Source organism: Halteromyces radiatus (assembly GCF_025201355.1).
Source record: "Halteromyces radiatus strain CBS 162.75 chromosome Unknown BX664scaffold_12, whole genome shotgun sequence".
Lineage (NCBI taxonomy): Eukaryota > Fungi > Mucoromycota > Mucoromycetes > Mucorales > Cunninghamellaceae > Halteromyces > Halteromyces radiatus.
The window spans coordinates 435,634-448,390 of NW_026251698.1; the positions used below are offsets into that span (position 1 = coordinate 435,634).

The following is a 12,757-nucleotide window of genomic DNA, read 5'->3' on the forward strand; positions in this document are numbered from 1 at the left end:
AAGGAAAAAAGTAAAATTAGAGAGAGAAGAAGCGGAATGTAAATGCCATGAAGATCTTTATTTTTGTATATGAATGAAGTATTGTTCTATGTATGTATATATCTATCTACAACTATTGGAAACCACCTTTGACGATCAATCTATCAATGACGGATAAAATGGTCCATTTTCGATTTTCGGCTTCAGGAAATACAAGTGATCGATCAGAATAAAAGACCTAAACAAATGAATAACATTTAGCTTTCTTTGTTCTCTTATAACAAACCTTTTTTTTTTTTTTTTTTTTTACCTCATCATCCACTTCCTCTGGTTTTCGTGGAAGACAATGTAAAAAACGCCAATTAGGTTTAGCACCACCACGATTCGCCAGATCCATAGTCACTTGATAACCTTCAAATTCCTTCAATCGTTTTGCTTTTTCATCTTCTTGACCCATACTGACCCTAATAATAAGCAAAGTTAAAATCAATCATCATTCATATATTCTTTATTTTAAACTTACCATGTATCTGTAATAATAAAATCTGCATCCTTGACCGCTTCTTCAGGAATAGTTGTAAATAATAAAGAAGCACCAGTCTTTTGAGCATCCGCCTGGGCAATCTTGATCACATCTTCATCACAAACATACCCAGTAGGTGCAGCCACTGAGACACTGATACCCAATTTGAGGAAGGCCACCAAGATTTCTTGAATAATGTTATTAGCATCACCGACCCAAGCAACTTTCAATCCTGGTAAAGTTTCACGAGGATGTTGTGTATGAGCACTGTATTGATCTGATGAGGTATTGTTGTCACGATGATGGATATATTCATGAATCGTCATCAAATCAGCTAAAATTTGTGTTGGATGATATTTATCTGATAATGCATTGATCACAGGTACTGTTGATTCCTTGGCGAGTAACTAGTTCGAGAATAAAATTTAGAGATAATTCAATCTAATCTAATCTTTTTTTTTTTTTTTTTTTTTTTTTTTTACTTACTTCGATTTCATGATGACCACCTACACGAGCCATAATACCATCCACCATAGAACTAACTACTCGTGAAGTATCCAATAATGATTCATTGACACCTAATTGAATATCTTGAGATCCCAAAAACATGGCATGTCCACCTAAAGAAAAAAAAAAAAGAAAGTTGATTAACTATTATCATGATGATAAGCGGTATTCAAATATACAAAAGATTTGATCTTCATTTACCAAGATAAGCAACAGCAGATTCAGTAGCAACACGAGTTCGAGTAGATCGTTTGGAAAACATAACGGCCAGCGTTTTTCCAGTCAAAGGTAGATCAGTAAGAGGTGTAGGATATTGGTATTTTGCTTGCACTTTATGTTGAATGGCAACTTGAACAAAGTCAAGCAATTGTTCAGCTGTAAAGTCGGCTGTGGTAATAAAGTGTTGTGGTTTTTTATTATTGATAGAGAGGGAAGTCATGTTGTAATGTAGTCAATAGAGTAAAGAAAGAAGAAGAACAAAAAAAAAAAAAAAAAAAAAAGAATTGACCAATTTTATATAGAAGCATATCGACGGAGTTCATTTCAAATGTGTGGGGTGAACCGGATTTTATACACTAGTTTAAGTTGACTCAAATCAAAAAGATGTGAGTCATTCAATGAGTCTTTTTTTTTTTTCACCAACCCCCCTGGAATCTTTTTTTTTTTTTTTTTTTTTTTTTTTTTTTTAGTTCTGCGTTCCATCATGGTTTCAATACTATCATTTAACATGCCTATTTTTTGTATCAGTTCAGAAAGAATAGGTAAATATCTGGATATGCACTATAGCATATGATTAAGGGTGATGACTCGCATCAGTAGAAAGGAATGTCACCATACATCTAATGTCAACGTCATTGTGCAGATGATCATCATCATGATATATGAAGAGAATACAATAGAGTTTATTTATTATATGGACAAAGTAAGGTATCCTTCCAAAAAAAAAAAAAAAAATGAAGAAAATATAGATATGTCAAAAAAGTATAAAAGATGTAATTTTTTTATTCATTGAAAGTGTAAAAAAAAAAAAATACAAAATGGAATAATACTAAGTAAAACGATATATAAAAGAGAAAGACCACTAGGCCTTGACACGATCTTGTAAAATGTTTTCAATACATGCATTAATATAATCTTTTCTATTTGTCATGGATACACCAAAGATTTGTTGTAATTGTTCACGGACTTGTTTCTTGGTGATTTGAGTAAGATCAGCGGTACTAAGAATACGTTGAACTTGTTGGAGAATCTCTTCGTTAGAAGGAGTTGAATCTAAACCATCCAGAGTCAATGATTGTCTACTATGAAGTCTTGATGGTTGTAAATGAGTCATGGAACCAGATGCCAAGGAGAATCGATTTTGACCGGCTTGAAGAGGAAGCATGGGAGCAGAGCTGGAAGAAGGCATCATCCCTGAAGAAGAAGGCATCATCATCATAGATCCAGAAGAAGGCATCATCATTGATCCATCCATAGTAAATAGACCAGAAGCTGTACGAGGATCGATTGCCGAAGGATTCAATGTGTAATGTGCACTCATTGTATCGCTACCACCATAAACAGATTCAGGTCCTTGCATACCACGACGAGAATGATTCGTATAAGCACTGCTGATTTGAGATCCACCGTCATTCCAATCCTCTGCCAATATTGTCTTTTCGTATTGTGTCCAAGTCATGGTAGGAATTGTCTTGGGATCAAATTCACCTTCATCAGCCACCTTGATTTTCTTGCCCTTTTCACCCATCACTACACGAGTATTACCCCAAGAGAAATCATCGAAATGCCAGTAAGAATAAATCGGGATATAGAATGAGAAGACAGGAATAGCCAGGATGGAGACAAGCATCCAGATGATGTATTCCCATTTACGCTTGATGATGAAGAGAAGAGCTTGTAAGCCATATACACCAGCTATTGTCGCAATCGAGATAATAGGAATCTTGCCGTCGCTTGCTGTGCCAATTTCATAAAAGAGATAAATCAAGTAACCCACCAACGCCGGCATCACCAAAGTACTGATCAAATCCAGAATAACCACAAATCGCATCGAAAAACAACAAAAACCGCACAATCGAGGTAAAAACATCAATTCGCCCAAGTTGTGAATAGTCGAGTTGATCCATCGTCGTCGTTGAGAAATCAATACACTCCATAAATCAGGGGCATTGGTTTTGCATTGAGCATCCGAAGTAAACTTGGTCTTGAAATTGGCAAAATGTTTCAAAAGGAGGGTTGTCAAATACCGATCTTCACCTAAATGGAGCAGATTCTTCTTGTGCAGAGTATCCACCACATTAACAGAATAATCATTGATCACTTCGTTGCTGATAAATAAAGGACGCTTGCCATCCACAGTCCGCACGCGATACATTGTAAAACAACCGGGTAAACAACTGACTGTCGAGAAGAGTGATTCAAAGGCCTTGATCATATGATGAGAGATGAAATATTCGTAGACTTGAATCATTGTCACCCAAGTATCTTTTTCGTTGGATAAAGTTGTTTCACCACAAATACCGATAATTTTCGAATCATGTACAGCTGCCGAGACTAAATTGTTGAGACCATCAGGAAGGACTTCTGTGTCAGCATCTACCATCAATACAAATTCGTAAAAACTAGGATTCACACCAATAACATTCTTCATTTGATGATAGATTTCCAATTGCATAGGGTTCATAGGAGCATCAAAGTGAACTCGGTTCAAAAATTGCATCAGGATCAATTGAGAATCACGTTTGCCACGATTACCAGGTTTTTGACGTTCGGTTGGTTTACCACATTTCACTACCACTAAATAAGGTACCACATGTCCACCCACTTCATAAAGACCAGAATACACTTTACCCATATTGTGTTGTTTTTGACCTTCACCTACAGAGACAAAGGAGAGCGGTTCAGGATCCACTTGAGCATCCACGTTCAAAATATCCAAAACAATTCGAGGAGTAGGTCGATCATTCCCACTACCCACAATCATTCCATCGCAAATAATAAACATGAGTTTCCGCTTGTCATCATAAGTAAGCTTGGCTATAGAATCCACCGTCTTGCGTAATGATTCTTCATCTTCGGTATAACAGGTAATTTGACAGATCACAAACTTATCATGTTCTTCAGGAGCACGGGCACTACCAATTCGAAGAGCAGCCAAGAATTTAAACAAGATCACACTTGCTAGTAGACAGGTGACAATCAATAGAAGATAGGTAGAGAATTGACATTTGGCTGAATTTCGAGTATCCAGCATACCAACAAAAAATAAATTGCGTAGACAGACCAGTTGACGTTGTTTGATCACAGGATCCAAAGCAAGATCTTGAAATTTCTGAGTAATATCTGTACCAGAGTTGGTTCGGAAAAGATTGACAACAGAATCATCCATAAAATTGACATTGACATTGGCAGGAGGTTGTTGTCCTTTTGGCGCCATGGTATATCGACCACCAAGAATGTAAGAAGAAAGATCATAAACACGATTATCCAATACAGCCCAGTTACGAGTCATTTGAATGCCATTCACCAGAGTAGCTGAATTTGCTTGATCACTCACCGCCTTGTATTCATAACCCATATTGCCCTTTTTGTATTGTTGTCGAAGCATTGTCATTTGATCATAGTACCAATCTGGCTGATAATCTTCTGATGAATAACGGAAATCATGATATTGTGCATTTTTGTCGGTCAAGTTGACTTGATAATCCAAAGATACATAAGGTGATACAGGTTCAGTAGTTCCTTCACACAGAGCAGAGACTTGAATAGGAAAAAGGGTGGTAACATCTTTGCCAGCATATTCAAGAAGAGAGCTTATAGGTATAATGTCGGAAGGATAATGACGAGGTGCAAAACTTGTCAGATCAAAGACCTCACCACGGATAGATACATAAGCGTTATCCTTTTCACTACGACTTTGAAGTTCAGATACGGAGAAGACATTTTGATGTGGACAAACCCATTCGCCAAAGAATACCAAGAACCAAATCACAAAACCACACATCAAAAAAATGATAAAACATAGCGCCACCTTTTCACGCCATGCAATTTGTACATCCTTGCGTTTCATGTGACCACACCAATTTAAGAATTTTGAAGGAATCCACCAAGTCACAGCCCAAACAAAGAACAACCATTGTTTTCGTTGTGTCGACATCACTTTTTTTTCATCATCATCATCATCGCTGTAGTTGTCACCAGTATTATGAGATGAATAACCGAAATGTTGTTGTTGTTGTTGTTGTTGTTGATCCAAAGTCAGACCTTTTGTATCACCTTCATTGGAATAACCATAAGAATCTGAACCATAATAAGAACCTTCTTGGTATTTTCCTCCAGCACCACCGAGACCGCCACTGGTTGTATCATCAGGGGTATAGATTTCATCTTCAGAATAAAATGATTGATGATCATCATAACGAGAATTTGTTGTAGGTTGAGGTAATCCCGCTGCTGCTGCGACTGAATGTAATTGAGAACTAGGTAATGAAGACATATCCAAATTACTATCCATTTGTGTACTATTACGATTGCTTGATTTGTTGATATCCCGATGTTGACGTTGTTGTTCTTTTTCCATTTGTCGAAGTTGATTTTCCAGGCTTGTCCAAGCTACTTGCGCCAAAAAGATCTATTTCAAAAAAAGGAAAGCATGAAAATAAAAAAAAAAAAAATAATCAGATGATAGTGAGTCATGCATGCATTGTAAATATGCGATTTTTGTATACATATTTTTTTTTATTATTATTTTTCTTACCATGGTATTTCCCACCGTTGCTTCCAAATGAGACCATCCAAACGATTGAATAGCAAGATCACAACAAGATCTAGGTAGACGATTGATATCAATTCGAGATTCCAATATGATTGAGTATCGATCCAAAAATTCAGAATGAGACATTGATTGTATATAATATTGTTTCATTCTCTGAGCTATCTGAGACAAGGCGAGAGTTTCAATTTGTTGTTGAACACGTTGACTATCAAATACGGTTGGACTACGTTGATCATTGGGTTGTATACATAAAACAGACCAGAGATTAGCTTCTTCAATTGAGTTGAATAAATCATCCAAAGCTGATTGAGTTTGACCAAGAACGGTTGTTGATGATTTTCCCGATGGTTCATCATCGTTTTGCTGATCATCTTTTTGTCGTTTACTTTTCCGCAATGAAGGCTGACGAGTAGGTTTTGCAGATTGTTGAGCTGTGGCGATAGCAGAAGCATGTCTAGGATGTGAAGAAGTGGCGAGATGATCATCTGAAAATAATTCTACTAGAAAACCATTCCAAGAGGCAGGGGTATCAGCATTTCCACGGAACAAAGATACAAAATCCACAGAAAGTAAATTGCTGTTCTCTTGTAAGAAGCCATCAGGATTGTAAGTAACAGATCCAGAATAATGTTCTACAGCAAAATGACGAGCACTAGTACTTGACGTTTTCAAAGAGAATGCACGATGTTGACCATTGTATTTGATAGCAGAATCTAAAAAGTTGGTATCGGTAAAAGATCGTTTTCCAGTAGCAGCATTTTCCGTCATATTGTTAAGAAGCGTAGATATACTTTTGGAAGGTCGTGTCAAAAGTTCCAGACAAGATGCATTATTCCTATAGTCGACTTTTTCCATTTGAATTCCTTCTGATGTATACAGATCTGTATCATAGTTGAAAACACGAGACATATAAAACTGATGAATACGTTCATTGGCAAGTTGAAGACAGAATGTATGGAATCCAGCTGATCCTGTTGTTGTTGTTGTTGGTGGAACACCAGGAAAATCCAATAAACCGATAAAACTAGAAAATTGATCATGACAAGTCCTATTATTGATATGATGAACCAACCAAGAAAACAATAATGAATATAGAATCTTGACTAATTCGTCTCGCTGGAGATTAGCTTGTTCAGCATTCAAGATCAGAGTAGTGATATCCTTTCGAATCAAAGTAGTTTTAAAAGTCAAGACATTTTCCAAAGCACGAGGATCTAAACCAAGCATATCAGCCACCAAGTCCAATTCATCCGTATTTTTCACAAAAGCAGCTTCTTGACCACTAGAAGCAGATGGATCCATAAAAATCAAATTTCCCAAATGAAGAATAGCAGCCAATAATTGTATAATACGATGAATATGATCTTTTCTAAAACCAGAAGATTTCAAACTAGATTTGAGTTGTTGAAAAGCATCAGCATCATTAGGAGTTGTTCGACCACCTTTGAGATAACGATAATGAGAAGGATCAGTAGTAAGTTGTAAAGTTTGTCGCTCTTGTTGATCAGCACCAGCTATAAGTTGATAAAAAACTTGAAAGTTGGGTTGTTGATGTAAAATAATACGCGTTTTGTCGAAACAATAATGTAAAGTTTTTGCACCAATCAATCGACCTCTTTCATTGAATTGAATTTCACCATAATAACCAAAGAGAGAATGAGATTGATTATAAGTAGAAGCAGCTTGACCAAAAGAGTTCAAAACAAGTTGAGATTGAAGGATTTGAGTTTGTACTTTTGTTTCTTTTTTATGACTACCAAGTCGTACTAAATGTCGAAGAATAAATTGTCGTAAAGTTGTTTTTCCTGAACCAGATTCACCACTATATACATAAAAAAAAAAAAAAAGGGAAGAAGAATGAGAAAAGGCGGAGAATTAAAAAAAAAACTATTACTTACGATAAAAATATAGTTTGATCATTTCCAGTACGTCGCATATGATAATAAGTATGATTAACAAGATTATATAAATGAGGATCCAATGAATGATGATGAATATCTTTATAAATGGCAACATAATCTAAACTAGTTTGATCATCATTTGAAGTAAGAGTTTTATGAGGATTAATTGCTACAAGATGATTTGATCCTAAATTGGTATAAGGTTGATATAAAGAATGACGAGTTTGTAAACATAATTTGATATCTTTTATATCAATAAGATCTGATGATGATGATGATTCTTTATGTTTTCCCATTATTTCTTCATATCATATAAAAAGAAAAAAAAAAGAAAAAGAAAAAGAAAAGAAAAAAAAGAAAAGAAAAAAATAAAAAGAAAAAAAAAATAAAAGAAAAAAAAAAACACTCTTTTTTATTGGATTGTGTTAAAAAAAAACTTACAACTCTGTGTTACCTTAACCTTTTTTATCATTATAATATATAAAAATAAATCCTTTCTGCCTTGATTTGGTCGTTCTCAAAATATCACTTTTATATTTTTTTTTTTTTGTTTCTACTTTTTCTTTTTATTAATTTCTAAGGGGTATTTATTAAAAGCTCCCCTTTCTTTTTAAAATACTACTATTACTATCACTACTATTATATTACTATTAACTATTATACTTCTTTTAATTCCCCTTCATTCTCTTCCTATAAAGAATTTTCACTACTAAAAAACATTTTGAGCTCCTTTTGACATAGTACTACAATCAACTACCCTATTTGGAAAGTAAGATGATTTACGTAACACATAAATATGTTGTTAATGATGATGTTAATGATGATGATGGTGATGATGGTGTATAATAAAAGAAGAAGTTGAATGTTGTTGATGTTGATGATAATAATAATAATGATGATGATGTTGATGTTGATTATAATGGTACATACAAGATTGAAGATTAATATTGTTTTGTGGAGAATTGAAATGGGATGAACATGGATGATAATGATGATGCTGATGATGACAATATTGATCATCACCATCATCATCATTATTATTACTATTCGTTGTTTTACTTGTCCAATTATGCCTAATAATCGAGATATCAGGCATGGAATGACTTGTTTTTCGTGATTTTATTAGTCGTAATTCATTCTTTAATCGATCAGGGAAAGAAAATCGTGACAACGTAGCTGTAGGTAATCCTTCATTTGTTTCAATCACAGTAGGATGATCATGATCTTTATTCATTTTGACATTTTCTTTTCCTTGATGGATTTTTTCTTCAAATGTTGGTCTCTACATATATATATATATAAACATGATGTTGAATTGAGAATCTTATATTATATTTAACCTTTTTTTTTTTTTTTTTTTTTTTTTTACCTGATGCAAACCAGTATCAACGATCAAAGAGCGATAAGATGATCGAGCAGGTTGATTCAAAACAGATACTGAGGGAGGTGATGATCTATTCATTTGAATAACTTCTTTTTTCTTTTCTTTCTTGTCTTGTATTTCATTGTGATGACGATGTTTTCCAAATAATTCATAAAGAGGTGGCAAACTAGGTGATGATGGTTGATGATTATATTCTTCATTGGATAAACTAGATGATGGCGAAAAAGGGGCGCTTAGAGAATGTGATAAACTAGTAGGACCCGCATCGACGCTTGGACTGTGTTCCTGATTCACATTTGGTTCATGCTCCGATGCCACCACTGCAGGAGTCTTCTTTTGTTCTCGACTATCATCATCGTTGTCTATTGAAAAAAAACATTTCCATTTTTTTTTTTTTTAATTGGTCTTATTAAAATAGCCAATATAAAGAGAATTATACCTTGTTGATGATCATAATATTGTTGTCTTGTGAATGATGGTAATTCTTTTAAAATATCCTCCAATAAACTTGCGCGAAAATCAATGTCTTCTATTCGATTCACTTGATTTGATAAATCATGATGTTCATTTGTATATATATTACTGGATATCTTTTGTGTTTTCAGTCGTTTTTTCAAATTGAAGAGTCCCATAGGAAAGAAAGTATGTATTCAATGGAAATAAAATAAAAGATGGAAAGAAAAGTGAAATGAGTTGTATAGGTCCCCTTTATTTATTTTTTATTATATATATAGATACGCGTCAACGCATTGTATTCTAATTAGTACTCCCATATGATGTTGTCATCTCAGTCATTTATACCTCATGCTTCTTTTAGTGCATGTCAAAATATAAGCTTCAGTTGATTATGCTAGTCTCCTTAAGCCCCGTTGTATAACAATACGTACACTCCTCGTTTTTTTTTTTTTTTTTTCTTAAGGAGATCGTTAGAAATGCCATGGTCGTTACTTTTAAAACATGATAGGATTACATATCTGCAGGTATTGTTGCATTGATGATGCGTATGATTAAAGTTTATTCACTTTGAATTGAGATAAAATAAATAAATAAAAAAGATAGACAAGTCAATCATCCTATTATCATGTCACCTTATCATCTTTCATCCATCATTAATCGTACAACTACGTTATCCAGTAAAAAAAAAATATTTTATTTCATTTTCAAGATAAATAATATATAAGCTACGCTATCAATCAAGTGAGGTAAACTAAAGAATAAAATAATAATAAAAATAAAAAAATAAAAAAAAACTAATCGGATTCTTCTTCAGATTCCTCTTCAGAGGCAGTGGCGATCCATTCCAAGAAGGGTTTGGCAGCTTTTTTGACTTCCTTCGAAATATCCTTGTCCACATATCTCTTACTTGGCTTTTCACCCCATTTGATGAACACATCATCTTCAATGACATCGGCTTCGTAAAGTTTCATAAGGATAGTAGGTACCTTCTTCAACAAGACATCCTTATATTCCAAACCAACCAATCGTTCCATACCACCTAGAGCAGCCTTTTGATGTTTTTCTTCAGTGATAAACTTGCGCAACAATTTGACACGTTTGGGGATTTGAGTAGCAATGGATTCATCAAAGATACATTGGACTAACACTTGACAAGCTTTGTACTTTCCATATACACCAAGTTCTTCAGCTTTGGCAATAATATCATCATCAGCAGGATTTTCTTGTTCTTCCAACCAAGCACCAAAAAGATCATACTTATTTTCCCCTTCATCATCGTCTTCAGTACCAAAAGCACCGACACCTTTTACGGCAAGTTCCTTCATACGTTGAGCGACAGCAGCTTCACTAGTATCTTCAGACCAATCTTCTTGAACCAATTTGCTTTCCATATTGAGACCAGCAGCTTCTTTATTGATACGTTGGGAAATAATGTCATCATCAGAAGCTTCTTCATCTTCAACAAATCCACCTCCAGGTCCATGTCCTTCACCGTTGGCTTGAGCAGTAGCTGCTTTGCGTTGTCTGCGTTGATTCTTGGATGCTTGTGCAGGAGGATTCTTAACAATATAGGTTGAAAGCTTGTGTCGCATATCAGCCACGTTTTGAGCACCACATGCTTTACAATCCATCAAAATATCATCATTTTTGATAAGCTATATTTTTTGTTTTTTTTATATATAAAAAGAAAAAAAAAAGAAAATAAATATGTATATTATATTTTATTTGTTTTTATTATTACTTACAATATCAGTTTCTGGATTACGGCAAGAAGCACAAAGAACAAACTTTGAGATAAATCCATCCAAGATGGTTTGTAACTTTTCAGCATCATGTTCACCATTTACAATATAACGTTCATTCTTGTCATCACATTTGACTTGAGCACCAAGTTCACAACCAAAATATTTCGTAGGATCTAAAGACAAATTGGAAAAAAAAGTACAATAAATATATATATAAAAGAGTGAGTTATAAAATTAATTCATAGTTTGTTTTTTTTTTTTAAAAAAAAAAAAGAATCACTTTACATGCAGGAGGACGAGATAATGCTCGAGCAATTTCAGTCATGTTGGGTACTACAGTCTTGATACCATTGCCTTTTCCTTCAACCTAAAAGAATAATAATAAAAAAAAAGTTAATAAATGATAAAAATAAAAATGAAAATAAAAGAAAGTAACTAACTTACCTTGGAGACAAGACGAGGCATCTTGTAACGATAGAAAGAATCCTTGACATCACGTCTAACATTAATAGTAGCCATGATAATAGAGTAAAGAGTTGGGTAGGTAAAAAAGAGTCAGAATAGATTTGAGATAATAAAAAAGAAAAGAATAATAAAGAGAGAAAAATAATAATAAAAAAAGAGTGAGAGAAGAGGGAGTTATATAATAATATAAAAAGAATATAATAATAGGATAAATGAGTAATAAAAAAAACAATTAAGAAGTGGATTCAATAAGTAGCTTCTTTTTGACTTTGAGGGAATGCTGCTGCTCTATAGTGTCGTATTTGGAGTATGTATTCCAGTCCAATGATGAACAAAACATGAACTAAAGTTTATAAAAATAAAACCTTTTTCGATAATAGGCAAAAGTAAAAAAATAGGTGGATTCAAAAAAGATGAATAAGTAAAATGTACGTAAGTCTAAACTAACAGAAGAGAGGTAAACGTAAACTATACAAGAAGAGAAAAAAAAAAATCCAAAACAAAAGAATTTTTTTTTTTAACCGCTCTTTTTTTTTTCGTTGGTCCTGTGACTTTGTCTTTACAAAAGGAAAAACCATTGCCGTTGACTTTCAAACCCAGCCATCCATATCCTGCTTGTACTGTCAAAATATATTGTAAGAAGGAAGCTTTAAGTCAATATCAATCAATCAACCAATCATCATCACGTTAATTATCACTATTCAAACATTCATCATGAACCAATCATCATTATACCAATCATCATTATACATATCATCATTATCCAAAGGTGGAGGGATAATCTCTCGCTCCGATAGTCCGAGAATTCTTTTTTGATTGATGAATGATGAACAGTTATCATGTGAGTTGATAGGAGTAATCACAATAACCCATTTTAATATAGAAGAAGAAGAATATCTGTATTCATGTGTTTTTGAATAGAGTAATAATAGTTTTAAATCACCGCAAATTTCCAAATGTGCATGATGAATACCAAAAAGAAAGGGAAAGATCGTTGGTTATGAATAGAGATGAAACGTGGAC

At 33.8% G+C, this 12,757-nt stretch overlaps 4 protein-coding genes across 4 annotated transcripts; all 4 read right to left on the reverse strand.

The window, feature by feature from the left end:
- Window positions 1-25: 25 nt before the first annotated feature.
- BX664DRAFT_344212 (ornithine carbamoyltransferase) lies at window positions 26-1,470 on the reverse strand. The gene is made up of 5 exons (XM_051547440.1): window positions 1,211-1,470; window positions 989-1,122; window positions 503-909; window positions 290-443; window positions 26-217 (listed from the first exon to the last, which is right to left on the reverse strand). Exons 1-5 carry the CDS (start codon window positions 1,446-1,448, stop codon window positions 113-115), a joined length of 1,038 nt encoding a protein of 345 aa, XP_051395898.1. The 5' UTR covers window positions 1,449-1,470; the 3' UTR covers window positions 26-112.
- A 518-nt stretch (window positions 1,471-1,988) lies between these two features.
- On the reverse strand, window positions 1,989-8,038 carry BX664DRAFT_287801 (chitin synthase-domain-containing protein). Its single transcript, XM_051541766.1, has 4 exons — window positions 7,682-8,038; window positions 5,766-7,605; window positions 4,358-5,639; window positions 1,989-4,240 (listed from the first exon to the last, which is right to left on the reverse strand). The coding sequence occupies exons 1-4, from the start codon at window positions 7,978-7,980 to the stop codon at window positions 2,091-2,093; spliced, it is 5,571 nt and encodes a 1,856-aa protein (XP_051395899.1). The 5' UTR covers window positions 7,981-8,038; the 3' UTR covers window positions 1,989-2,090.
- Window positions 8,039-8,242: 204 nt separating this feature from the next.
- On the reverse strand, window positions 8,243-9,752 carry BX664DRAFT_49391 (uncharacterized protein). The gene is made up of 3 exons (XM_051549605.1): window positions 9,508-9,752; window positions 9,054-9,430; window positions 8,243-8,966 (listed from the first exon to the last, which is right to left on the reverse strand). Exons 1-3 carry the CDS (start codon window positions 9,698-9,700, stop codon window positions 8,499-8,501), a joined length of 1,038 nt encoding a protein of 345 aa, XP_051395900.1. The 5' UTR covers window positions 9,701-9,752; the 3' UTR covers window positions 8,243-8,498.
- A 446-nt stretch (window positions 9,753-10,198) lies between these two features.
- Window positions 10,199-12,202, reverse strand: BX664DRAFT_304462 (domain found in IF2B/IF5-domain-containing protein). The gene is made up of 4 exons (XM_051542518.1): window positions 11,714-12,202; window positions 11,555-11,636; window positions 11,270-11,442; window positions 10,199-11,179 (listed from the first exon to the last, which is right to left on the reverse strand). Exons 1-4 carry the CDS (start codon window positions 11,786-11,788, stop codon window positions 10,319-10,321), a joined length of 1,191 nt encoding a protein of 396 aa, XP_051395901.1. The 5' UTR covers window positions 11,789-12,202; the 3' UTR covers window positions 10,199-10,318.
- Window positions 12,203-12,757: the final 555 nt, after the last annotated feature.